This window comes from Equus caballus, chromosome 14 (assembly GCF_041296265.1).
Source record: "Equus caballus isolate H_3958 breed thoroughbred chromosome 14, TB-T2T, whole genome shotgun sequence".
Taxonomy (NCBI): domain Eukaryota; kingdom Metazoa; phylum Chordata; class Mammalia; order Perissodactyla; family Equidae; genus Equus; species Equus caballus.
Window position 1 is genome coordinate 66,447,818 of NC_091697.1, and position 27,663 is coordinate 66,475,480.

General features: G+C 44.3%; 2 protein-coding genes across 29 annotated transcripts in view; one reads left to right on the forward strand and one right to left on the reverse strand.

Moving 5' to 3' along the window:
* Window positions 1-523: 523 nt before the first annotated feature.
* Window positions 524-26,737, forward strand: PPIC (peptidylprolyl isomerase C). Of its 8 annotated transcripts, none has more exons than XM_023617796.2 (5): window positions 524-781; window positions 7,533-7,646; window positions 8,111-8,204; window positions 10,482-10,666; window positions 14,380-15,017. In XM_023617796.2, the coding sequence occupies exons 1-5, from the start codon at window positions 614-616 to the stop codon at window positions 14,506-14,508; spliced, it is 690 nt and encodes a 229-aa protein (XP_023473564.2). In that variant the 5' UTR covers window positions 524-613; the 3' UTR covers window positions 14,509-15,017. The 8 variants fall into 8 exon arrangements, with proteins under 8 accessions (XP_023473564.2, XP_070089268.1, XP_023473567.2 ...); XM_070233167.1 differs by lacking the exon at window positions 14,380-15,017 and adding an exon at window positions 24,169-26,737 and having other exon boundaries at window positions 599-781; XM_023617799.2 differs by lacking the exon at window positions 14,380-15,017 and adding an exon at window positions 25,284-25,833 and having other exon boundaries at window positions 599-781.
* Window positions 25,834-27,663, reverse strand: part of SNX24 (sorting nexin 24) — a 141,450-nt gene continuing 139,620 nt past the window's right edge. For all 21 annotated transcript variants that reach the window (XR_011425127.1, XR_011425126.1, XR_002799692.2 and 18 more), the window contains one exon: window positions 25,834-27,357. Coding sequence is in view for 17 of the 21 variants with exons in the window: in XM_070233182.1 (XP_070089283.1) it covers window positions 27,196-27,357 (162 nt within the window). In the remaining 4 variants the exon portion in view is untranslated. The remainder of the gene's footprint in view (window positions 27,358-27,663) is intronic.

Consider the following 27,663-nt stretch of genomic DNA (forward strand, 5'->3'; position numbering starts at 1 on the left):
GAATGCTTCCAATGTCATTTTAGATCTCCACTAGCTACACGTCGGAATCCTATCTGCTTACCCAAGGGAAATCTTGGCTTGAAAGTCATGGCACCACACCCTAAGAAAACCAACAGAATACCATTATTAATTTGTAGTTTATTTGGAGCTATTACTCTAAAATGAGAAAGTCCTTTTGAAGTCCTAATTCAAAAAGCATTGAGTTTTAAAATAACGTTTTCTTGATTATAAAATACATGTTCAATGTACAGCATCTGGGAAATCAGAAAATTACAAAGAAAACAAAAAACCCAGAACTCTATCACCATAGCTACCGTAAATGTTTTGGTGCCTTTCTTTCCATTTTTAAAATGCCTTTATATATTTATTTTCACAGTCGAGACCAGAATTTCTCTGTGATTTGGCAACCTGAGTTTTCCATCTAAAAACATAATGAGCCTTTCCCCATGTCATTAAATAACCTTCCCAAACATAATTCTTAAGTTTGTAAAAATTAGATCCCCGACTTGAAACATCTCAGTGAGAGGTCATTCATCATGTGTAACCGAGCGAACCCATCCAGGGGTCGGTCCCAAAGTTCTGACAGGCGTCCAAAATTTAGCTCAAGCCTCTGATGGAACATTGGAACCTGGCAGGCGACGCGGAGGCTGCTCCAAGGGCAGCTGCGGTCGGGGACCAGGACGGTGCGCAGAGTGCCCCGCCCCGCGGCGCGCAAGCTGCCGGGCGGCCCCGGAGCCGGAGCGTCCTCGACTTTTCCGTCCGGCGCCCTCGCGCCTACTCGGTAAGTTCCTGGAGATGCCCCCGCACCCTCAGCTCCTGGGCTCCAGCCGAGCCGACCGCGCCTCGCCGTGGCGCTGCGCCCGAGCCGAGCAGGGGGGCTCACTGCCGGCCCCGGCGCCCCGCGCCCCCGCCGCAGGCGCGGCAGGAGGACCGGGCAACGCCCTCCGCTGCGCGCCGCTCTGAGTCCCTAGTTCGGGTCGCAGGGCTGAACTTGGGAGGAGCGCGCCCGGGTTCCGGCCCTGCCCCGACCGCCCCAGCCCCAGCCCCAGCCCCAGCCCCAGCCCCAGCCCCCGCGCCGGGAGCGCGCAGGCGCCGCCGCCCGGGAGTCCCGCCAACTGGCCGGAGCGTGCTGTCGCGCCCGAGCCGCTGCCGCCCCTGCCACCGCTCACCATGGACCCGGGGCCCCGGCTGCTGCTCCCTCTCGTGCTCTGCGTGGGGCTCGGCGCGCTCGTGCCTGCTGCGGGGGCCTCGGGCGTGCGCAAGCGAGGTCCCTCGGTGACAGCCAAGGTGACCGAGCGGCGGGCAGCAACTTCCCCTCGTGCCGGCCAGGGGGAGAGGGGAGCGTGGAGACTGGGACCTCAGGGTCAGGGGCGGCGCTGAGGGGCTTGCCGGGCGCTGAGGACGGGAGGCGGCGGGGGCCGGCGCCCCTGGGGGACTTTGGGGGCGCGGGGCCGAGTGCCGGCCCGCCCCCGGCGCCGGCTGTTTGAACTTAGGGTCGGTGGTCCGACGTGACCAGCCCGGGGACCAGGAGAAGCTTCCGGAACCGGTGGGTCCTTTCTCCAGGAAGGAGACAGCCCGAGTACTTCCTTCGGCGTGGCGGGGACTCGGGAAGAGAAGCAGGAAGAATGCGGAGGGACGGGCCCGAGCCGAGGGGTGGCGGCCGTGCCGGCCTGGCAGAGCCCGGGCCGCCCTCCCGCGGGTGCCGTGCGCGCTCCCCGCCGGCCCGCAGCGCGGGCCGTCCGCCTCGCCTCCGCCAGGGAGCCCTCGGCCTCCCCGGCCGGGAGACGGGCGCTTTCAGACTTCCGCGGGCGGGGGGCGGGGGGGTAGGGTAGAGCCTGGGCTGGGAGGGGGCCAGCGTGGCACGGTGGCACCTGTGTGACTGAGGCCAGCCTTTTAATCTCGATTGGGGGGGAAAAATCTGCCATGAACTGCGTCTGTACAGCTTCAGTTCTTTTTTCAGCTTATTTACCCAAGGTTAGAAGATAATGGGAGGGAGCAGGGAGAGGAGGAGGAGGGAGGGAATGATTGGGTGGTGCCCTTGATCGCCACTTCTAGAAAAACCCACAGGCAGTAGTGTCTTGGAATCTGGAAGGAGGGGCAGCTCTAAGCGACCTTAACAATCAGCCCGGTGTTTGCCAGTGGAAATGATACTGTTGAACTGCTGGATGCTCAAATGCTCCACCACAGACCCTGCCCGAGGAGGTGGAGGACAAGGCGGGGCGGGGGCTGTGCAGCCCAACATCTGATGTAGCCTAAGAGGGAGCCGAAGGCCACGCTATGCTGTGTGTGTGTGTGTGTGTGTGTGTATGTATGTGTGCACGTGCGTGTGAGTGTGAGATAAGTTTAGCCTGATTGTATTGAGCACTGATTCTACTCCCAGCCCCTCTGGGGCAAAACTGGATAGTTTTGGGAAATGGCTTGTACAAGGCCACAGAACTGAAGGGCTGAAGTAGGGTGGTTCTTTCAGTCTGCAGATACTATTTGGGTCTCTTGGGATACAACTATAAACATAAAATTTATAAAATTCTGAAATGATGAAGGAAATAAACCCTAGTATAGATTGGGTGACACTTAAAGCTATCTGAAGGATAAGGAAAAACAGGCTGGCAAAGACTTAGGAGGCGAAGGGAACTGCATGTGCAAAGGCCTCCAGACAGGATGGAGAGAGGGGACAATGGCTTCAGCCCAGGGATGAGAGAGGAGTGGCTTAAGGTGAGGTTGGAGGGGTGAGCAGCAGCAAGATCATGCAGGACCTTAGAGGCCACAATTAGGAGTGTGGGCTTGAGGCAATTATTCTTATAATTTGAGGTCTTCTTTAAGAGCAGTGAGATCGGATGCAGGGTTTTAAGCATGGGATGACATGATCTCATACATGCTTTTAAACAATTACTGTGGTCGCTGAGTGGAGAGTGAACAGGAGGGTCATCCAGGGCTCCATGGCAGAATACAGATGATGAGGCTTGGATTCGGGTGGTAATGGCAGAAATGGGGAGCAAGGGAGGGACTTGAAATAGGTGTTTGAAGTGGAACAGAACTTGCTGACGGTTTAGATGGGGGTGGGGGGGAGGGAGCAGGATTGCCTGATAAAATACAGGTTGCTCGGTGAGATTTCGCAGTGTGAGGACATGACCTGCCCTATTTGGGCACGAGCTTCACCTGGGAAGCTACCCGAGCAGAGCAGAGACCCACCCCAAAGCAGGTCAGTCACAATCTCTGGGGGGCTGCAGCCGGGGTTGAGAACAAGAACCTCTAGAAGAGGGAGCCAAGAGGGCAAGAGCTGGAGCATCTTAGCCCCCAGCCTAGGGTGCTGCCACTGAGGGAGTTTTCATGTGCTCTACCCTGGGAATCGTCACTTAATGTATCTCCTTTATTTCCCACCAAATTTATGATGAAGTTCTAAAAGCTAATTGTGTAGGCGAGTCTCCTATAGATATGACTCTGTTGAATTGCTTTTTCAGTGGACTTTTTAAAACAACTAAATCTATTGGAAAACAGAGACATTAAAAAGTATTTCTCTTAAGTGCGGAGAAGCAGGTTCATTGGCCATTGCTCTAATGTATTGCTTTCCCCAGCAGTCTTTTCCTTTTCCTCTGATTTCGTTTAAAAATGGCAATCTGTAAATAAGAGAGGTGTGAAGTGCTGTCCCCCCACAGGGCCATTTAACGGCACTCACTGTGTCCATGAGTCCTGCTGCCAGCCACCGCCTCAGCTTTGGGGCTCTGGCTCCCTGGTCTCAAAATCCACTGAACTGGCATTTGCAGCCCTGCGTTTTCCAGCAGATGCTATAGGTTCTGTGCAAAGTCAGGCGCCCAGAGTATAGAAAACAGTGCTGCCATCCTTCCAGCTGCACTCACATCACAGCTTGCTGGCACTTTCTACAGCATGGAGTAGCCAAGATGCTATAGCTGGGTGACCGTGGACAAGTTATCTAATGTCTGAGGCTCTGTTTCCTCCTCTGTAAATGGAGACAGAAAGGATACCTACCTTGGAGGGGGTTACAGATTAGGTGTAATAAACCAGGTAAAACGCTTAGCCCTGACGTAAGTTCCTGATTTAAGAGGTCAGTTGTTAGTGTTGTGTTATAAATCCTGCTGTGGCAGCGCAGCCCGGAAAGGAATCATCATCTGTGGTCCAGATGAGGAACAGGAGCTCAGAGTTTAATTAACTTGCCCAGGGGCCCATGCCAGTTAGGTGGAGCGGTTTGAGAACAGTTTCCTTGACATCATAGCTCATGTACTGGGTGTCTTCCCTAGTTACTTTGGAAATGGAAGCAAGATGAACCCTAAGGAGTTTGGGTCAGGCTGTGTGAGTGCCTCTTCCCTCCTGTCCCACCTCTCCCCACCTCTAGTGCCCCATAATTTTTAAGTGACTTTCAAGGGCAACCTCAAGGGAAAAAAGAAGTGACTGAGGTGCTCACTCCTGAAGTGCAACATGGAGTCCAAGTACCACCTTTTCCAGGAAGCCCGCCCTAATCCCCACAGATGATCACCACCTCTAACCATGACATTTTATCTGTACTTGGCTTCTTATACACCTGATTTCCCATTATATCGTAGCTACTTGTGGACGTGTTTTCTCTTCTGTGGGACTGTAAGCTCCTGGAGGGTGAGGGCTTTGCAGCCCCACCCCTTGTCCAGCACAAGGCCTGTTCCCAAGGGCATGCACCAAAGTCAGGATCTCAGGATGAGGGGGTGTAGAGTGAGGGGTTTTGCCTGGCAGCCCCCTCGGGCCCACCTTCACGCTCTGTCTAGCTGTGTGCGAGCACCCTCGTCTTCATTTAGTGTCACCTGGCATTGAACTATGTAGCATTTTTGAGTACCTGCGTGAGCCCACACTGTGCTAGGCACTGCCCCTTAGGGGTCCCTGCCTCGACTGAGAGAGCCATATTAATGATGAATTGCGGTGCAGTTGGGTGCAGCCTTGGATGGAAATTGTGGCTTTCACACTCCTGCTTGGGAAACCTTGGTAAATCACTTAACCTCCCTAATCCTCAGTTTTCTCATTTGTAAATTGGTGATAATAGTACCTTCCCCTCCCTGCAAGGATGTGGTGAGAGTTAACTATATAAGGTATGTGGGCAAAGTGCAAGGAGACACCACTGACACGTCATGTTTGTTTCCTTCCCTCCTCCCCCTCCTCCTGTTTCTTCCCTTTATTTAAATGCCTCTCCCCTCTCCCCATCCTGACATGCCCTCAGCCACTGCCCCAGTGCATGCCACATGACCTCACTCCTGACAGGTCTAAGAGCCTCCAGATTCTCCTCCCCCGACTTGAGTATAATATTCCCAAAGTCTTGCTTGGGTCCTGTGCTTTCCCTTCTCTCTGATGCCTAACAAAACGTGGGGCTCTTAGCTGGCCTCCTTTCTCAGCCTCTGGAACTGGGGCAGGTCCCCTCTTAGCTCGCTGTGGTCAGAGGGGCTGCACTGCTTCTCTGCACACGCACCACGTTTCCTGCCTTGGTTGCCTGGGTTCCAGAAAGAACTCTGCCGGGCGGGGCTGGTGCCCCTTCTTGTCCCTGGAGGCTGCTCCGCTCCTTCCAGGCCTGCCTCCCATCACACCTTCTCCAGGATGCCTTCCCGCAGCGCTGACCCTTCCCCAGGCCCGGGTAGATGGGGCACTTGTCACATGCTGCCCTGGACTGCGGTTATCCCTTTACTTGTCGTGTCTTTTCATGTAAGCCACCTCAGGACAGGGACTCTCTCGTGTGGCTCGTGCCCTCACGTTGCCTTTTACACAGATCTTTGATAAATACTTGTTGATTAAATAAGATTTGGTTTTATCATTTCCATCAGAGTTAGGAAAACTGCTGTATTTTCTTGCCATCACTGAAGTTCAAGGGCTCTGCAGTTTGGAAAATAATCATATTAATATGTATGCTAGGCCGTGTGTAAGAAAATAAGATTTTTATTGAAGAGTTATGCTGGGTGACAGGCACTTCTTCATCTTCTCATGCTGCTCTCCCATGTTTTATTCGCTTTGCTGTGTATACATTCACAGGCTTTATTTTCTCTTATTTTAAAAGGCTTTCGGCTTTTCTAGCATCTTATATGGTGTTTCTTTAAGGTCACGTCCCTGATTCTTTTCCCGGTGGTGCTTCATGGCTGCCAGTTACTGAGTTTACTCCTTGGTTTGGAAATCCCTTTGGAGAAACTGCTTCTTTTTGACACCAGCTCTGCCCGCAGGGCCAGGCTCATGCTCTCGTTAATGCGGCTTCCTGTCCCGCAGCCACGCTGAACTGTGCTCCTTTACTGCCGTGCCTCATCTCAAGAGCACGGTCTTGTCTGCATTCTATAAAGTTCTACAGTACAAATAATAATACCATTTTTGCTGCTTTGGCCATGTAAAAATTGTAAAATGCCACACGGAACACTAAATATCACATCACCGCGTGTCAGACGTACTGATGTATTGGCAGAAGCTCTTGTCTCAAACTGAAGCTTGACAGTCTTTACTTCGTGATTTTTCTAAACTGTAAGACATCTTTTTTCTTTGACAACTCTTCTTATATTTTTTAAAGCCATCTCTTGAATGTCTTTTTTCACCCATTCAAACAGTAGATTGGTTCATATAATCTAAACTCGCTAATAGAATGCCCTTCGACTCTGTGGCCTTTTCAAGCATTCTGTCTCAGAATCATCTTAACACAGTGATTTGTGAAGCAAGAGAGGTATATAATTTCATTCCAGATGAAACAGTTTAAAAAAAGCCTGAGAGAACTTTAAGGTTTATCTGCAAAAAAAGTGACTCACGCTCATTTCTGCATATGTGTTTTCTTATTCTTTTCTAAAATGTTGTGAGAGAGAAAGAACACATTCTGCTTGTGTAACTTGGGGAATATGAGCGTACAGGGTAAACGGTTTTGGCAGGACCCGAGGGTAACGTGTGCTGTACTTTGGACGAGGCTGGGGACCTGGTGCCTTACTGTGCTTGGGAGCGACTATCAGGCCTTTTGGAGGACCGCTGTGTGTTTTGACCATCTACTGCAGTCCCCTTGACAGCAGACATCGAGTGAGAACTCATTGGGAATTTGGCACTGTTTAAGTTCCAAAAAAATAAATCTGGATGGTTAGCCTATTTCTCTCCTCACCAGTTTTTCCTCCTGCCAAGATTAGAGAGCATTACATTTCAGAAGAGCGACAATTTCTCCTCTGAGCCATCCGCAAAGCTGGGACACGGGGAAGTGGCAGGAGTGTCTGTCTGGGATGCGTGGGGGAATGGAATTCTTTAAGACTTTACTGGCTGACTCTGACAGCACTGAGTCACACTTTAAACCCAGTAGCCAGCTCAGTGCCTGGCCCATGGAGGGTGCTCAATAAATGTGGGTTGAATGAATATTTGCGCTTGAAAAGAACCCACAGAATGGTTTTAGAGCTTCTTTAATTTATATCACGTTTCTTCACGACTCCTTTGTAAAATACTCATGGGCAGGGCATTCATTTGTGGATCCATGGTGAGATTTTAATTTTCACTTACCTTATATTTATGGCTTTTCTACGTTGTAAACTGCTACTCTGCCTTTCCACCACACACAGGTCTTCTTTGACGTGAGGATTGGAGACAAAGATGTTGGCAGGATTGTGATTGGCCTCTTTGGAAAAGTTGTGCCCAAAACTGTGGAAAATTTTATTGCTCTGGCAACAGGAGAGGTATGTCTCAGTTTTATTATGTTTGTGCACAAAATTGGATCTTCCTTAGGCCAAACATAAAGAGATGTCTTCTGGGAAAATACGTATTAAATTAGTAGGTCAGATGAACTTGAGACAACTTATAATATTTTTCTTTATTTTCCTATAAAATCTGTATTCTTCAGGAATTCAGTGTCCTTAAGGTTCTAGAAATTGAGGGGAAACAATTATCAAGTGAAAATGCAGATTGTTCTCTTTTTACTTATGCACATTAAGACTTTACTTTCATAGTTTATTATAATAATTATTATTATTTTGGTCAGCTAATGATAAATTTCTATCAGTAAATCATTGTAGGGACCTAATAAAGTTCTGTAGATATTTTGTGTAATTTTCTCATTTTGTCATTTCCAGATAAACACTGGGGTTTATCTTTCAGTATGGGTTATATCTACTTGTATATTCAATTGACATAATCTCTTTAGAAAGGATATGGATATAAAGGAAGCAAATTTCATCGCGTCATCAAAGATTTCATGATTCAAGGAGGAGACTTCACCAGTGGAGATGGCACTGGCGGTAACGTTATCTTTGCATTTTTCCTTTCCCGCTTACCAAACTGAAACCTAAGGTTAAACCAGTATATTGAATTGCCAGATCTAAGGAACAAAGTCCTAAAGCTCACTAAACTAATTCTTTAAGAAGGATAGAGTTTGGGGGGCTTGTCTACTAAAATCTTGGTAGGCATGAATGAGTAAGGCTTCCTAAATTTAAAGAGAATTGCTTTGGTGTTCACTATCTTTCCATAGTAGAGAGAGATTCATTTAGTAGACTGCTTCACAGATATCGAAATGCTAGACTACTAGTATGTGGCAATCCAGAAAGACATCTGTTACAGGAATATAAAACTGTGGACACTGGGATGACAGCTCGCTACAAATGTGGATGTTGGTGGAGGAGCACTGGGGGCATCATGCTCAAAGGACAAGACTAGTATTTAGGTGGCAGGATTACAGGTGAATTCACCTCCTTCTTTCAAAATTCTTTCATTGTATTGTCAGCTTTTTCAATAATAAAAAAAATTTAAGTAATGGATGAGTTGTCAAAATTATAATATAAATTAATTTTTATAAACAAAGTTAGAGTTCTATAAAGTACAAACAGTTAAATTTATAGACTTTCAGATATGCCTGAGCTTATTGTTTCTCATTGAGGAGTCCAACTACCCAGCTCCCTGGACTGTTTACCCTCAGAAATGTTGTGAGTTCTTTTCCTGAACACACATGATATGTATAACAGCACAGAATGCAAATTGACTTCAGGTTTAAGGTTTTTAATTCAGCAAATACTGGTTTGGTAGATATTAAATTGCTACCTTTTAAGAGAAACAGGTCACTTTCAAGCACTAGTGCTGATTTTATGTTTATTGCAATGGTTTATTTATAACTAAATGGCTACCATTAAATGCCTGGATTTGCCAGGCACTTCAGGAGGATTACTTTTAGTCCTTGCAAAAGTGCTGCAGAGAACGGGGATGCAGAGTGGAGCAGAGAAACTTGTTTAGCTTCCTTGGGTTAATGGGGTTGGGGAGGATGCTCAGGGAAGCAACCCCAGCTGCTGCAGAGTTGGGTCTCACTGGAAAAGCCTGCAGCTCGTGTACTGGGCCCTTTGGGGCCCAGCAGTAAGGGTGACTGAGCTTTACTGTGTCCTCTTTTCTGTTTTTCTCTCTCTCTGCCTTCCCTGCTTTGTGTGTGTGTGTGTGTGTGTGTGTGTATGTGTATGTATGCAAGCATGTACACGTATCTTAAGTTAATATTCTCTGACTTTTGGAGATAGGACATTTTGGATCACTTAAATTTAGCCTAGACCTCTTTGTGGGCAGAACTTTCCTGCCAGGCCACCTCATATGTCACTGACCTGCCAGCTATAAACTGCTTACCTTTGATATCACTTCTGGCCCTTGTCACTGAGCCAGGATTTTAAGGTTGGCAAGCGATGGCTAAGGAGCCCTGCAGAAGGGCAGCATGCAGCAGATACTTCTCAGGGTCTATACTGTTGTTTCATAGGGAAGACATGTTCTGCTCTACGTGCTGCTTTTGCCAGAACTCCACTCACAAGCCCGCCTTTGGTCCTTCTGTTCAAGGTTGAATCACTGGGTGCTCCCAATTGCCATCACCCTCTGTATCCTGATGAGCCCTGAAGTCACCATGCTAATGACTTCCAGGCTGGCTGCTATTGCTCTTACTGCTGAGGCAAGAGCGAGCACTGGCTTTAGAGTCAGAAAGTCAGATGTTCAAGTTCTGCTCTGCTGTTGTCAAGTTTTATAACCTCTGTTTCCCATTCAAAAGAGGATTGAGAATACCTATTCTGTAGGGTTGTTGTGAGAATTAGATAAGGGTGCTATCATTCCCTGGTTGGCTGCTAAGGTAGGAGTGACCCAGGATGAGTGACCTGAACCTCAGGACAGAGACTGAGCCACTGGTACAGCTTATCCACCTTTCCATCTGGTTTTATGATGTCACCCTCCCCTTCAGTCGCTTCTCATTTCAGAGTGAAATCACTGACTTGCTTGGTCAAGGTTTGGGTCTTGGTTTGAGGCCAGAGCACATCCTGCCATCTTGTGTCATATTTAAGGCTTTTGTTTGTGTGTTTGTTTCAGTCCCTGGTGCCCTGCTTCCTCAAGGAGTTAATTTTATCTTCTCCTTTATTTCTCCTTATGTTTGACCATCTTTTCCCCATCCTGCCTCCTGTAGGGTTCTATTAACCAATTCTACTAAAACCTTATGTTTCCCTTTGAAGAATATACTTTCAGCTAACCTCTGTTGATTCGCCTCTTCTTGGCTTTGTCTTACTCAGGTATAAGCATTTACGGTGAGACATTTCCAGATGAGAACTTCAAACTGAAGCATTATGGCATTGGGTGGGTCAGCATGGCCAATGCTGGGCCTGACACCAATGGCTCTCAGTTCTTTATCACCTTGACCAAGCCCAGCTGGTTGGATGGCAAACATGTGGTATTTGGAAAAGTCATCGATGGAATGGTAACTTTTATATTATTTTTTCTCATTCAAAGCTTTGTATTTACAGTAAGAGTACTTTCAGTGATTTAATCTTAAATATGCTTGTTAGAGATCCATCACTATATGCCGACTGGCCTCACCAAAGGTGAATAAATTATATATGGTATGGTATTTTAATAGGAGCATGGGAGCAGAAGCTGGGGACTTGACAAGGAGAAGTTGAGTATAGTCATGTGCTGTATAATGATATTCAGTCCACAGTGGACTGCATTTATGACAATGGTCCCATAAGATTACTACAGTACCATATAGTCTAGGTGTATAGTAGGCTATACCATCCAGGGTTTGCGTAAGTACACTCTGTGATGTTCACACAATGGCAAAATTGCCTACTGATGCATTTATCAGCACATGTCCCTGTCATTAAGCAATGCATGACTGTACTTAATTTATCTCACTACTTGATATAAAGGGAATGCGAACCTGCGGACCCAGGCTGCCAAAGCGGAGTGTGCTGACCATAACCACTATGCCACAGGGCTGGCCCCTGGAAAGTCTTTTTAATGTAACCAAATAAAACCAGGGCCCTATACATGCATACAATGGAATATTCTTCAGTCTTAAAAAGGAAGGAAATCCTGTCACATGCTACAACATGGCTGAACCTTGAGGATGTTAAGTAAAATAAGCCAGACACAAAAAAGACTCTATAATTCCACTTACATGTATCTAAAGTAGTCAAATACATAGAAATATAAAGTGGAATGGTAGTTGCCAGGGGCTGGGGGGAGGAGGAAATGGGGAGTCGGTGTTCAGTGGGTACAGAGTTTCAGTTTTGCAAGATGTCAAAGTTCTGTAGATTGCACAACAATGTAAATATACTTCACACTACTGAACCGTACACTTGAAATGGATAAGATGGTAAATTTTATGTTGTGTTTTTTACCACAATTAAAAATAAAATGTTAAGAAAAGTCCTGAGCCCTAACAAAAATGTACAACTGAAATCTCACAAGGTTGTAATCTATCATAACGTTAATAAAAAAAAAACAAAGAAAGAAAAAAGAAAAGTCCTGAGCCCCATGTGGTTCAGTACAGACACAAGTCACCTTCAAAGACACATAATATAACAACCAAAATTACTGAAGAGAATTCAAATTTACGCTGGTGTGAATCAAAGAATATCAAAGGGGTCCAATCCATAATTCATAGGAACGCTTCTTCAAGTTCTCATTCTCTTCAGCTCCCAACATTTACCTTCCTTAGGAGCTGCCCAAAGAAGCTCTCCCACGTCCTAAATGGGTAACTGTAAGGTCTGCCCTGGACCATCCTCGACTCCCTTGCCCTCCCCCACATTTCACTTCGTTTGGTTTTGATGTGAGTTGTTCTGCCTCCCTCATCCAAATGTAAATAAACCAGTCTCACTTGCTGCCGTTCTTCCACAACTTCTATCTGCTTCTCTGATTCTACCCAACAGAAGCCCAGGAACTGAGCAGGCCACCTCAGAAGCTCCCTTACAAGGCATGCAAGTGTTCAACCTGAGACATCAAAGAGAGAATTCTCGTTAGCAAGTGGGACGAGAGGGAAATAGGGCAAACACATATCACTAAATATATTACTTACGTCCTATCACAATAAAGGACATGCCTCTATTCTCATGAGCCATACCGGACCTCAAAGAATCTATTCTTAAAAATAACGAATGCTTGAGGGCCAGCCTGGTGGCGCAGCGGTTAAGTGTGCACGTTCCACTTCGGCGGCCCAGGATTTGCTGGTTCGGATCCCGGGTGTGGACATGGCACCGCTTGACAAAAGCCATGCTGTGGTAGGCATCCCATATATAAAGTAGAAGAAGATGAGCATGGATGTTAGCTCAGGCCAGTCTTCCTAAGCAAAAAGAGGAGGATTGGTAGCAGTTAGCTCAGGGCTACTCTTTCTCAAAAAAAATAAAATAAAAAAATAATGAATGCCAGCACTCAAGTCTCTTATTGAACTTTGCTTTCAAATGAGCTAAACATGGGCATACATGTGCTAAACAAGTCTGGGTTTTTGACCACTGGGCCTAACCAGGTTCTAAGTAGTTTAAATGTAAACTGATTGAAACATTCATTCAATGTATTTGTAATACAACATTGTGCTAAGTTGTAAGAAAAATGAAGAGTAAAGTTTTGGGTTTTCTTCTGGCCATGGTTGTTCTTCACGTCTTCTTGATCTTGTCTTATTGCCCTAATTGACTGCAGCAACTTCCTTCCCCCCATGGGGACACAGCCTGGGGGACCTGCTGCCTAGTCTTAGAGGAACAGTCCTTAACATTTTGTGGGTCATAAACTTCTTTGAGAAACTAAAGAAAACTATAGACTTTATCTCCAGGAGAAAAACAAGTGTGTGTGTGTTTCACACAGGTTCAGGGAATTTGCAGAATCTCCTGAATTCCATCCGTTGATCCTCCAGGGATCATTGGGTTGCTTTGTTAACACTGTGAGTTTTCTGGGCCTCACCTCAGACTTAGAAAATCAGAACCTCCAGAGGTGGGCCCACAAATGAGCATTTTTAAAAATTGTGGTAAAACATACAGAACATAGAAATTTTCACTTTAACCGTTAAATAAGCATTTTTTAAAAGTGCCACAGGTAATTCAGATGTGAAGCCACTGCTTTGTACACATGTATGCACATGCACACCTCCCCACACACAATCTATTTAGAAATATATATTATTATTAGAAGAATGCTGGTCTTTTATCTTAAATTAACCTAAGTCAGCCAGAGATTGCATTAGTTGACACCATGTCCAAGGCACTTAGACTTTTTGTTGCTGTTTTTGTCTCAACCCTGTTTGAGAAACCCATCAGAAGCCCACTTTCCTGGTCTTTGACCAGCCCTCCCTTCTTCAGGGTGAAACACATGGGCTCCTGAAGCCTTCTAGGGTGGAGAAAGGGGCCTTTAAACCACTGTGGGGTTCAGGTTACATATCAGACTCAACCTGTAGCTTAATGGCTTGGGTCAGCTTTAAAATGGGCAAATCCAGAACTAGCTCCACTTCTGAATGTGCTTTCTGGCCATTTTGTTATGCCTAGATCTATAATAGGATGGAGCTGAAATTGGCATATACTGCATATTAACTCTTAAATGTTGAGTTGTAACAAGTGAGTAGAAATACCTTTTATTAGAGCTAGGTATTTACAATTTTTTTTTCTTTTTTTGCTGAGGAAGATTTGCCCTGAGCTGACACCTGTTGCCAATCTTCCTCCTTTTGCTGAGGAAGATCCACTCTGAGCTAACATCTGTTGCCAGTCTTCCTCTATTTTATATGTGGGTCACTGCCATAGCATGGCCACAAGTGTTGTAGGTCTGTGCCCAGGGAACTGAACCCAGGCCGCCAAAGTAGAGCGTGCTGAACTTAACCACTAGGCCACTGGGGTTGGCCTCTAATTTTTTTTTTAGAATATAAAATGCTGATAAAAAGAAGTGAGGAAATACACAAATATGTCCTCTGATTAGCCAGGTAATGGGCAAATTTTATCCTGTTATATATAAATATCCTGTTATATATAAATTTCCTGAATATTCTAAGTTTTCCATAGTTAGCTTGCATGGTTTTGTAATCATAAAACAAAAAAACAAACAAAAAAACTTATTTCCCACTTGGGCTTTTAGACTTGGCATTGAGCTCACCGTCTGCTCGCCGTAGTTGCGAGTCAGAAGTGAAGCGCAGGTCTGCTGTTCTCTCTGCAGACGGTGGTCCACACCATAGAGCTGCAGGCCACTGACGGGCATGACCGTCCACTCACCGACTGCTCCATCGTCAACAGCGGGAAGATAGACGTGAAAACGCCCTTTGTGGTTGAGGTCGCTGACTGGTGATACAACTGGCAGAAAACAAGAAACACACTCCGGCAGGGATGTGTGTGTGTGTGTCTTTGGATTTTTCAAAGTTATTGTTTGGCTTTGTTTTTTCACTTTCTCCTGTTTTTCCACTCCAGATCATAGGGGTGTTATACCTTTGTATAAAATCAACCACTCAAAGTTTAGTTTCCATAAATTTTGGTAAATCACTTGTTTAAGGATTTTGCACTTAAAAGACATCCCCCTCCTCCAATGGTGCTATTTTTAAACTAGAGAAGTTTGTGTTGGCTATTTTCTTTTGGAAAACAGAGTCATTATTTTGCGGAATTAATTGTGATCCCCAAGTTGAGTGAGCTAAAGATTCGTCTGAAAAAAATGGGGACATGAAGTTTATTTTGTGTTCAAACAGAATTCTTTTCAGGTAAAGGGAGATTTGATTAGTATAATCAGATATATGTCATGTGGACTTTTACCTGATAAAAGGTGCTTTGGTAGTCTCTCTAATAAATGCTTTTTATATGGATCAACTCTTTTTGCAAGACTTTTTTTTAAAATTTGAAATTCTTTAAAAAAGTAATGTACAAAAATATATGCACTCTAATGTTGACAATGGACAGATTAGAGAGGGTTCTATAAATCCAAATACTAACCCAATTGGAGAACCGGGGATAGGAATGAACAGCAATGATGCCCATCCACATCCCAAATACTTGAGCTGATGATTCACTAATTTTTACTCAATGTAACATTTTTAGAAAGTTCCCTTGAGTCCAATTGCAACAAAAAGAAATCTTTTTTTCACTTCCACAAGGAGGATGAAGATTCAGGCTGAATTTAAACTAGACAGGAAGGTAACGTCCTCTTGCGGCCTTGGTGTAACGTACCTGGCTGTAACAGAGTGTGTCTGATCTCCGTTCAAATGGGAGTGGCAACTGTTAGAAAACAGCCCCATTGCTTCTCCTCCAGTACCCACGCCATGAGGGTCAAAAACATTCCATCTCTTGAGCTGTATTCTAAGAAAATTGCTTCAATGAGAGATGAGATGAAAGGAGCATACTTACTGCTCATGGGGTGTTAATAGCTACAACCCTCTTGGAGAGCAATTTGTTAATTTTTTTCCTAACAAAAAATTTTTAAAGGCCTTTGATATGCCAGATACCGGTTTTGTGTTTTGGGGCTACAGCAATGGACAGCGAGAAAAAGTTCTCCTGGAGCTTACATTTTAGTGAAGACAGAATAAATTAAGTAACAGGAGAAAGGGTGCTGAGTACTGTGAAGAAACGCCATGTTTGCTGGAGAAGCTGCAGGGGGAGTACTGACCAAGTGGCTAAGGAAGGGCTCCTGAGGGGACATTTGCGCTGAGGCCCGAAGAACAGAGTAGGTGGCGGTCAGGCCAGATCTGAGGTATGGGTCTTTTAGGCAGAGAGGGAGGAGAAAGTACAAGGGTCCTGAGGGGAGAAGGAGATGCCAGGGCAGAAGAGAAGCCAGTGTGCTGGAGCCTGAGAGGTCGGAGAAGCAAGGCTGAGACTGGATCGTTTCAGGCCTGGGGTGCCAGGGTAGAGTCCTTTTGTTCACAGAACACTGGGGACCTATCAGTTTTAAGTTGGGGAGGGGCACAGTGTGGTCTGCACTTAAGAAAGATTATTTTTTCTGCTCTGAGAATTTTTATAGGGAGCTAAAGTACCTATCAAGAAACTCAAAACATTCATATCCTTTGAAGTCCCACTCCTGAGAATTTGCCTTAGAAAGTGATCTGAAATTATAATGGGCACGGGTGTTTTGGTCTCTCCAGCGTCCATTCCCCCGGTGTTTGGGGATGGCTGCCCATTTCTTTGGGGAATCACACCATTCCCTCAGCATTGCTTGTCCTTAGGGTAGGCTGACTCTATGCAAGGGTACATACCTGGTCTGGCAGACTCATTCATCTAGTCACTTGATGAGTATTTATTGAGGGCTGCATAGAGCTGCAAACAGTGTTAGCCCTTGCGGTTGCCATGGAAGGAGACAAATAATTCAAAGCTATACCACATGAATATGTATAACAGAGCATCAGGTAGTAATAAGTTTATGAAGAGAAACAGAGCAGAGAGAGAGGATAGTGAAGAGGTGGTCAGGGAAGTCCCTGAGTGTGGACTGAAGGAAGTGAGGGGGCAGCAACCATGGGGACAACGGGGGGAAGAATGTGCAAGGGAGAGGGGACAAGAGCAGTGGCCCTGGATGAAGGGCAGGTTGATGGGTTCAAGAAACAGCAAAGAGTTCAAGTGTGCAGCATGAGGGTGGTGGGGAAGTGAGGTGGGAGAGGGAGCAGCGATGTCCTGTAGGCAGGCAACCAGAACACTCCCTCACCCTGGCCCTGGTGACTGGCTCAGCGATAGGTGTTTGACCTCAGTCACGTTAGTGAGCCTCAGGCATGGGGCTTCTGCTGGAAACGGGAAGAGCTGCTGTCTCTCCCGGGAGGATGTGAAAGAGCAGGCCTGAGAACGAACCCGGCACAGAGGGAAGCTGGTCTAGGAGACCAAAAGACACCACTGAACCCCTGAGTCCAGCCATGCCTGAAGCCAATCTCCACCCCTAGCTTTTTAGCTATGCAGGCTAATACACTGCCTTTTTTGCTTCAGACAAGGCTAACTGATTTCTTGTGACTTGAAACCTAAAGTTTTTTCTAATACAGCAATATTGAAAAAGTTTCACGTAGAAAGATGTGAATTGCAGAATTATTTATGATAACAAAATACTAGAAGCAACTTGAATGTCCCAAAATGGTTATTAAACATACATCCCATAACAGAATAGTGTGCATTAAGACTGATGCTACAGAATTTAGAGTATCATGAGAAAATGGTGGTTTTCAAGAAAAAAGTAGAAATTCTGTATGCAGCACAATCTCAATTACATAAATACATTCTCAAAAAGCAAATGCAACAAAATGTACATTGACATAAAGCAAATGCAAATGGTGGGATTTTTTAACTCTTATGTTTATATATTTTACTTTTTTTATTCTTCCAATTTTTTTCTAGGGTGTATTTCTTTTTAATAATTAGAAAAAGAAAACATTAAAAAGGTAACATGCAAGGAAATTGGAAACAAATGACCTCTTAGACATATCAAGTACCTTACATCTCAAATGTCAGAGAGCACATAAGCCACTGCTACCCCCCATGCATAAGGACAGGTGTCTAGTTTTTTCATTAGTATGAGAATATTGACATCTCTCTACTGACAAAGCAAAAAGCGGCTCTTTTTTTTTGTTTTTTGCTAAGGAAGATTCATCCTAAGCTAACATCCACAGCCAATTTCCTCTTTTTTTGTATGTGAGCCACCACCACAGCATGGCCACTGAGAGACAAGTGATGTAGGTCCATGCCCGGGAACTGAACCCAGGCTGCCAAAGCAGAGCGTGCCAAACTTAACCAGTAGGCCACCAGGGCTGGCCCAAAAAGTGGTTCATTTTTGAAGTGCTGAAATTCTGAGACCATTAGTGCACAGGTAGTAAAGTGTCAGGCTATCTATTATACCAGATGACCAATGAGTTAATGCCACACCCCTTTGCTAAAAGTCGTTTACTTCTGGTACACTGAGGGTCAGGCCTTATACCAAAAACATCAGCAAACTTACGACTATAAACTATCGCTTTGTGAAAAGTCAGTGCTTTCTACAAAAAGCTTTTGAAATAAACAGTTTACTATTTTGCCAATTGTGTTGCTAAAAGGACACACATGTAGCCAAGGGCATGTGTGGAATCTGAGGAAAATGACAGGGGCCACCACCACCACCATGCCCACTTTAGTCTTGAATCACTTAAACAATTTAAAACATTTTGGTACCTTTAGCCAAAAGTTGTTTTATTCTAAGGGCTATTTAGCAATTTTCTGGATCATCAAACAAGAATTTAGTAAAACTTATTCTTGGGTCAGATTAATTAGAATGACACTTTCAAAATTATGATGAATTTTTAGGTTTTGAACAGAACTCACCAACCTCATTTTTCACTTCAGCCGTTTTGAGTTACATAAAGACAAAAATATGGCAAAGATTTTATAGCAGGAAAAGGATTTGTTTTTGTTTTTCAACATTCTTATAATTCAGACAGCTGAAGAAATCTTTGATCTGGAAGGCTTGGAAATTCAAAGCCCCCTCAAGGCACTTTTTTTTTTTTTTAAATTAAGAAAGAGCAAAAACAGTATTTGTAATGGAAAATTTGGGGCTGTTAAGTACATAACGGCTGTTACTTAAGTCTGTAATTCATCTAGTGGACTTAAGATTCTGGCCAGGCGTTAGCTGTAGGTGTGATATAACATCACCTACTCGGGGATTTGCTAGTGTTACTGATATTCTAGAGTGATGGAAAAATAACTGGCACTAATGCAGAATTCGAGTGACTAGTCACAGGAGTCCTGTCTGGAAAAAAAGGTCCATCTGGCAAATACTGAGTCAAAACAAAATGCATTACAAAATCCATAAATGGAATTTTAATCCCATCACTAGTTCCATCAGAATGTCGGGAATCACAAATCTGGAGGATTTAGAGAGGACTCAACATGCCAATATCCCTTCTCTTGCCTACTTTTGAAGTTTTATTAGGAATCATGTAAGTTTCCAAATCCATCAGTTTTTTCAGAGAATGTGAAGGACTTTCTTCCTGAAGCAATTGGGCCTTTAAAGTGCTATTAAAACTACAGTCACCATCTGTCCTAGATGATAAATATTATATCCTGTCATTTGGAGAGAAATCTCAATTTGAAAACGTGAAGCTTTTTCTTCCAACCTGAACACAAAAGACAGGACTGCTTCCTACGCCTCTTCTGGACACCAGGACCTACACTGTGACAGAGTGTCATAAGGAGGGGGTTAAGAACTGGTTAGCCTGGAGCAGAGAAATTCAAGACGATTTATTCCTGTTGTTCTGGAAGTCACAGCTCTCTCATAAAGACCTCAGAACTTCTGAATTGTCTCCAGGCCTTCTACAAGCTGCTCTCTCTCCTGGCAAGCCTTCCTCAGTCCTCCTGCCCCCCGCAGTCCCTCAGGACTCAGTACGTGGCTTCTTTTGATGAGCCTTCACTGGAAACTTCCTCACACTGTGTTCCAACTGCTTACTTCCCGGGGTCTCCCATCTCCTCCTTGGACTGGAAGCTGCTCTAGGGCAAGGATTAGACTTCACTCCTAGTCTAGCCCTAGATAGCGTTCCTTGCATAAGTGATGCTCAATAAGTATGTTCAGAATCAGTAACCAAAAAGAATATGCCCATGTTTATACTCCGAGGTACTAAAAATCTCTCAGGACCACAAAGATGGTTAAACATTGGCATTCGTCTTTTAACTGTTTCAACTCTTTTTCAAAGACTGTTACCTTTAAAAAAATAAACTTTTCCTCTTCATTTTCTGAGTTGAGGTTTGAAGGGCATGAGAAAAGTAGATTTTCAAAAATGAGGTGGGTGTCAAACAATAGGAGGAAGGCCCCAGGCGGCAGTAAGTCTTAAGCAGCAGTGTCTGTGGCGGGTAGTCGATAGCTTTGGTGTCACGCCTTGGTCGTCATGAGTGTGGCATGCTGCGGGCAATTGGTGGAGGCCCAGCCCTGAGCTGGGCATTTAGGATTTGACCCAAGAGGTGATGATAATCACTCTCTCTAGTCGTAGGTACTGTGGAAGTCATGGTGTCCACTTTGGAAACCTTCTACATTTGAATCCTCGTTTGTTGGGCAACTGCTGTGTGGCATCTCCCGGGCCCACTCTCAGAGTGCCTGAGTCTGTAAGCCTGGGGCAGGGCCTGAGAATTTGTATTTCTAACATGTTCTTAGGTGATGCTGCTGCTCCAGGGTCCAAAGTGAGAAAACCACTGCCCTAGGCGTGTCACAAAACCATGGTTGTCGTCATTGAATTCGCTTGGTTATTCACTTGTAAAGACAGACAGACATTTAAGAAATCATCCAAACATAGTACGCAACCCATTACCATTCTGTGTGTCAAATTGGTGAACAAATTGTAGAAAATCACTGTTTTCCGAACAATCAGATGTAATGAATCCTTATGGGAATTCGGGAAGATGTTAGCAAATCCTGATTTCAAGGTTATTTACTCCACACACATTTAAGAAGCCTCTGCTGTGAAGCATGTGACTAGCAATGAGCTGAGTGATTCAGGAACACAGGCTGCCAGCCATCTACTCCTTAAACAGTGGGACCTACTCCTGGCCCCGCACTGGAGAAACAGAGTGAATAAAGTTGCACGCTGCCTCTGCTTTCATGGAGTTCACGTTCTTTTCGGGGAGAAAGATGGTAAACAAACAACAGGATAATTACAGATGGTGATAACTTCTACGAAGGAAGTAACAGTTTGCGATGATAAAATAACAGTGCCGAGTGGGAGTTGGGGTGCTACATTAGATGGGGTGATCAAGGAGGGGCTCTTTCAGGAGGCGATCTTTCAGTTGAGATCTAACCAGAGAGAATGAGCCAGTCTTCTGAAGAGAGGCAGAAAGGGTGTTTCAGGCAGAGACCAGCACATCCAAAGGGCTTGAGTGGGGACCAAGGTTGGCAAGTGCTGGGAAGTTAAATGCCAGTAGGATGAGTACCAGCAAGAGGAGTGCAAAGGAACTTAGAGAGGGTGGCAGGAGCTTCAATTTTAAATAGGAATAGAAGCTACTGGAGGATTTTGAGCAGAAGAGTGACATGATCTGATGGATATTTTTAAAAGACGGCTCTGGCTCTTGTATGGAGAATGGGCTCTAGTAAAAATAGAAGCAGAGCGACCCGGGAGGAGGCTGCAGCTGAGAGCACAGAGCTTGGTTTAATCAAGTGCGACGGGAAAGCACACTGTAAATTATAATGTAGTGTGGAAATATTAGCAGCCGTTACAATACTAGTTCTTTCTGACTTGAGTATTCATGTGTGTGAGTATTCATGTGGTTCAAAAATGCACACAAATACAAACAGTTCTAACATGAGCTTGACAGGGGAGGGGATTAGCCTGAAATTTGTAGATGAAAGGTTCAAATCCTGATCTCCTTTATTAACTGGTGGCCTTGGTCAAGCGATTTTTCCCCTTCTCCTCATTTTTCTTACTGTAAAGTAGAATAATAAGACTATATCCCTCATAAACACGTTGTGAAGCTTCAATGGGATAATCTGTGGACAGAACTGAGCCCAGTACCTCTTGGCCCCCAAATCAGTGTTCAATCATGTTAGCTACTTACTATTAATCTCTCTGATCTTCAAGTTTGTCAATAAAAGTTCGTAAAAACTTTGTACAGTTATAATGGGATAAAGTATGAAAAGCCCTAGCCCAACCATATATGGCACCCACTCAGAGTTCAGTACAGAGGAGTGTCTAAATGAACAGAATATCAAAGCTGGAGTCACTGCTGATGTCACTATGACCAATGTTAGAGTAATGAAGACAGAAAATGTTTCACATTTTATAGGTCAGATTTACAATTACACTCCTAGGATATAAAAGAATATCTTCTCTAGAAAATTACATGCACTCCAATGGCTTAACGCTTTAATATGCTATCCTCCCCCCACAAAAATAAAGGCCCTTCACCCCCATCAGAATCAGGATTGTCACTATGCGTCCGCATGGACAGAAAACATAAACGTTGCAGAAACTTCCGTTTTCAGTTAGTGTCCGCTACTTCCCCGTGTTTCTGCTGCTAAATTCAAAATCTGTAATTATCACCAAGGGTGGAAACCAAAGCGAGATGAAAATGATTGCTTCAAAGTTGAGCAGAGAGACTGGAGAAGATAGCCTTAATCATTGAATTTCATATCCAATTCAGTTAAATGAAAAGACACTCCCTAGTAAGTGGCCCCAAATTCCAGAAAACAAGGATTATGTCTCTATTCTTTAGATGATTGACACAGCGCCTTAACCCAGTGAGGGAACTCATTGCGAGTGGATGGGTAAACGAATACATATTCGTATAGGGTGTCGACTGAGACCACTACCCAACTTGTCTGCCTCCTTGCTGCTTCTTCAGAGTCCTGCTGCAGACTAAATGTTTGTGTCCTTCCCACATTCCTATGTTGAAACCTAACCCCCAATGTGACAGTGTTTGGAGGTGGGGCCTTTGGGAGGTGAACAGGGATCACTGCCCTTATAAAAGAGATCCCGGAGAGGTCCCTCGTCCCTTTTCTGCCACGTGAGGACACAGCAAAAAGGGAGCTTCTCACCAGACACCAAAAGTGCCAGAGCCCTGATCTTGGACTTCCCAGCGTCCAGAACTGGCAGAAATAAATATGTGTTGTTTATAAGCCACCCAGCCTATGTTATTTCTGTTGTAGCAGCCTGAATGAACCAAGACAAGCCCCTCCCTGTGGCCACCTGCCACACCCCAAGAGTTGAATCTGTGTTCCCTTGATAGTCCGCCTGCAGGAGGTGTACAGGTCAATAATCAATAAAGAAGAGTAGTTCATAAACCATCTCACAGCTACACATCCCTCAAATAATAATTCCTAACATGGGCGTGTGTCAGAATCAACCAGGCAGTTTTTCTAAGTACCCAAGGACAGGCCCCAGCCCAGATGTATTGATTTCCAAGTCCTAGATGATTCTGATGCATATCTCTGGTCTCGAACTATTATTTTAGAATCTCCAAGGTTGCCAGGGAGATGAAAATAGCACCTGGTATGTGTGCCAAAACCTCTCCCGCATCCTTGGCAAATATCACTAGTTGGTTACTACACTCTTACTCACTGAGCCTATGCACAGTCAAAATCCTTTCTTTAAAAAAGCCTTTTTTAAAAAAAATTATGGTAAAATATACATGATATAAAATTTACCATTTTAAGCATTTGGAAGTGTACAGTTCAGAGGCATTCAGTACATTCACACTGTTGTGCAACTATCCTCATCATCCATCCTCAGAACCTTCTCATCTTCCCCAACTGAAGCCCACTGAACACTAACTCCCCATTTTCCCTCTGCCCAGCCCCCGGCAACCACCATCTACTTTCCTTTCTATGAGTTCAACACGTTTAGGTGCCTCATGCAAGTGGAATCATACAGTAATTGTCCTTTTGTGACTGGCTTATTTCACTTAGCATCATGTCTTCGAGGTTTATCCATGTTGTAGCATGTGTCAGAAGTTCCTTCCTTTTTAAGGCTGAATAATATTCCACTGTACGTACACACTATATTTTGTTTATCCATTTAGCCACTGATGGACACTCGAGTTGTTTCCCTTTTTGACTGATGTGAATAATGCTGCCCAGAACTTGGATGCACAAATATCTGTTCGAGCCTCTGCTTTCACCTCTTTTGGGTATATATCCAGAAGCAGCATTGCTAGATATAATAATTTTATGTTTAAGTTTTTGAAGAACTGCCATACTATTTTCTACAGAGGTTGCACCATTTTACATTCCCACCAGCAAGGTATAAGGGTTTCAATGTCTCCACATCCTCACCCACACTTGTTATTTTCTGCTTTTTTTGATAGTAGCCACTCTGATGTGTGTGTCAGAATCCTTAACAGAGCACTTTAGGCAGCCATTATCAACTGATTATAGTCAACAAATGAGATGAAAGCAATTTGTTATTTCTAAACTGTGATCATGAGACATCTACACTTTTCTTTTCTTTTTTTTTAAAGATTGGCACCTGAGCTAACATCCGTTGCCAATCTTTCTTCTTCTTCTCCCCAAAGCCCCCCAGTACATAGCTGTAAATTCTTGTTGTAGGTCCTTCTGGCTGTGCTCTGTGGGACGCCACCTCAGCATGGCTCGATGAGCAGTGCCATGTCTGCGCCCAGGGTTCCGAACTGGTGAAGTCCTGGGCTGCCGAAGTGGAGTGCGTGAACTTAACCACTCCACCACAGGACCAGCCCCATCTACACTTTTCAAAGTGAAATGACTGTCGGATTTGCTAGATGGCAACGGTCACAATGTTATTAGGTTGTAGACATGGCCCACTGTTTGAAACGGGGGTCGGGGGGTGGGAGTAGAAAGGACACCAGGGCCATCAGTATGCAAAATGGCGAAGTGATGGAGGAGAGGCCTGTGAGAGGCCCTGCATAAACAGCACTGGGAGAAGTCCAAGATCAGTCCCAGGCAAACCACCAAGTCCCAGAACCAGGGGAATGGGGGGTGAGGGCTGTCCTCTTTCCTGGCTTAACTGGTAATGAGATTTCTTTTCCTTTTCTTTATTCTGTTTTCTCTCCTCTACTCTTTACTTCTCTATTGCCTAGCCAAGCTTTGAAAAATCCATGTTTTGTATAAAAGGGGGCAATGGAACATAGGTACACTGAATGTACATTTGTTTGCATGTGGATGGAATATCTCCGGGAGTATACACATAAGCTGAGTACTGTGGTTGTCTGTGAGAGCGGGATTGGGAATACAGGAGACAGGGTGGGAGAAGATTTTTCTTTTTTATATATCCTCTTCTATGTTTTTATTAAATTTTCAACTGTGGAAATATATTCTATTATCTTTCCAGTGTGCATTCCTGAGCATGAGAGATCAGAAAGTTCCAACTCCTTCCCAGATTCCCTTGAAGCAGGGGATCAATAATAAGCTTTTGCCAACTGGATGTACTTTCATGAGATGTAGAGTGGAAGATGAAAGTGGGTGAATGCCATCTTCCTGCTGCTTTGGGCTGTGGCTGCTGGCAAGCAAGGCCATGGGTGTTGAAAGGGAAGTGTGGTGTAGGTGGCGGCAGCTGGACACTTGGTTCCAGTACCCAGTTACCAGCTTCCTGGGTGCTGCTATGAGGCAGTTATGGTGGTAACAGTTACCTCCTAATGCTACTTGCTGATCCCTGGATCGCAGCTAAGTAGTGTTTTTGACCTCAACAGCTCCTGACTCCCTGAATTCCTGCAGAAGGCAGAGGTTGCAGCTCCCCTGGCAGCTGAGTACTAGAGGTTGCTGGGGTGTTCTAGAAGTCATTCCCGGAGACTCAACAGGAGTTCCCTCCCCTCCTCTTTCCAAAAGATTCTGCAAGCATTCAGTTTCTTATTATTCCATTCTGCTTAAAATACCTATTGTGGTTTCTATTTCCTGCAATGCAACTGAAATGGAATATGAAATTACATATTAAAAATTTAAATAAAAATAAGAAATGAAAGTCAATACTAAGAAAAAATTTAATTCTCAAAAAAGATTTCTTGAGCAGTGTGCCACCAAAGATGCTTCGTCTTTACTTTTTAAAAACTTCTTACTATCTCGGTAAATCATCAACTATTTAATGAGTACCTATTGGCTTAAGAGATGAGATAATTTAACACTTATCCTGTCAGATTAGAAATAAATGCCTATGTGAATACGTGAGAATCTTTGTGTGTGTACGTGTTAAGGAGACAAGACACAGTTTGTGTTTCTAATAAAATCCTAGGAGTAGAAGACAAATTCAAACATTCTGGTTGTTTTTATTTAACTCAAAATAGCTAATAACAAAAACATTTAAAAAATATCTGCAACACTTGACTATGCCGTTATTTTTGGTTGATGACACTTGATTATTTAGTTCTTGCTTGTTTCAACATGTAGGAACATATCTATCATAAACAGATCTCTAAAAGTTTGCAGCAGGCTTTAAACCTGTATATTTAGATCCTAATCAAAAACCATGATTTAGTTATTAGTTTTGAATCTAAATATTTTTCTCCCACACAGAAGCTTATTAAAACTAATAACCATAAATAGGCTACCTATTAATTAGTTTTCAATGAAATGCCCAAATACAGCACACACATACAGGTTGCAAATATGCTTTTAGCCTTTACTACTCAAAATATGAATGTCCATAAGATGTACAGAGGAGTTACATCATAAACACATTTCACTTACATCAATTCAATATATGAGGTCAGTGAAAAGGAAAACAAGAGTAAATCCTGTGGCAATACCACCTATTCAATGAATGGACGCCCTTGAGTAAACCAAGATGAGTGTTGTCAATCTGGTGTTCCCTCAGTCACTGTCAGTTCCCATCTGTCTCTTACAGGGCAAGCATCTTACAGGGCTAAGTGTGATTCTAGTGTTTAAAGGTATATGTTTTTCACAAAATCGCCCGTAACCAAACGCCAACAACTTCAATTGGTCTTCAACCAAAGAAACAGTCATTTCTTCCAATACTGGAGGAAGAACTGGTTGTGGTGGATGGACAGATCTCCAATATGGCGCCTTTCTAAACAGCTGTCAAGGCTAATCTTGAGACCTGATTTTATCCTATGTATTGACATTAGAAGCTAACCCCTGGTTATGATGCAACTCTGCTGTAATGTAAATAAAAATGCCATGATTTAAAAAACGCCCTAACATTATCAGTATAATTTAATTTCCAGTTTAGTTCCCTCCTCACATTTAGCACAGTGTGTTTCTATGATACGCCTCTGGTGCCAGCACTTCAGAATGTATCTATCACCGGCTGAGAAAAATCTCACGTTGAAAAGATTAGTGTGCTATGAAATCTGAACCAGGAAGCTCCCAAAGTTGATCAGTCTCAGTATGATTCAGGATAAGATTTTCAATTAGCAAATGGTGCAACTGCAGCAGACAGCAACTTTGTTTTGTTACACGTGGTTCTCCCAGGGATCTTCCAGAACCTTCTGTTTTTGGGTTTCTAAATTGGCAGCTACGTTGTTCTTCTTAAACACTTGGCCTCAGCACCACCCTGGTTCAGTTTCTATTTTTAGAAGCACCACTCTAACGGAAACATCCCTGCCCTGAATTAAGCTGGGACTGTGATGTGACCACTAGCTAGAGCTGTTATGTCATACAGTTTAGGTTAATTTGGTAGCTATCGATTTCCTTGACTATGACTTCCGAACTTGCTGCAGCTTCTTCTCGCCGCGTAGGATTCCTACCTGGGCTGTAGATGAGGGTAAAATATCCCATGGAGAACTCCTTCAATAACCACATTTGGAAAATCTGAAAAACAAAAGGAAAACTGCTCTCCTTATGCACATCGATAAATTTGAATTGCAGTTTGTAGACTCTAACGAGGCAGGTCCTGGGATAACGTCGGAATCTGCCTCGCCAGGCAGTTTGCCCTGGTTCCTGCTATCAGTCATGCCGCTGCAGCCCACAGCCGCTGGAGCGCACCGCCAGGCGCTGCAGGACTGCGCGGCCAGATTTGTAGCTTATTGATTTAAGGGATGTTCTCATGGTTAATGCTGCCGGGCCCCAGCTCTTTATCTGAATGTTTTCTCACAAGGAAGATGGATTACACTGGCA

Coding starts and splice junctions, on each gene's coding strand:
- PPIC (XM_023617796.2), top strand. CDS start 614: ATGGAACATTGGAACCTGGCAGGCGACGCGGAGGCTGCTCCAAGGGCA. Junction 7,647..8,110: donor TTGCTCTGGCAACAGGAGAG/GTATGTCTCAGT, acceptor TAATCTCTTTAG/AAAGGATATGGATATAAAGG. Junction 10,667..14,379: donor GAAAAGTCATCGATGGAATG/GTAACTTTTATA, acceptor TTCTCTCTGCAG/ACGGTGGTCCACACCATAGA.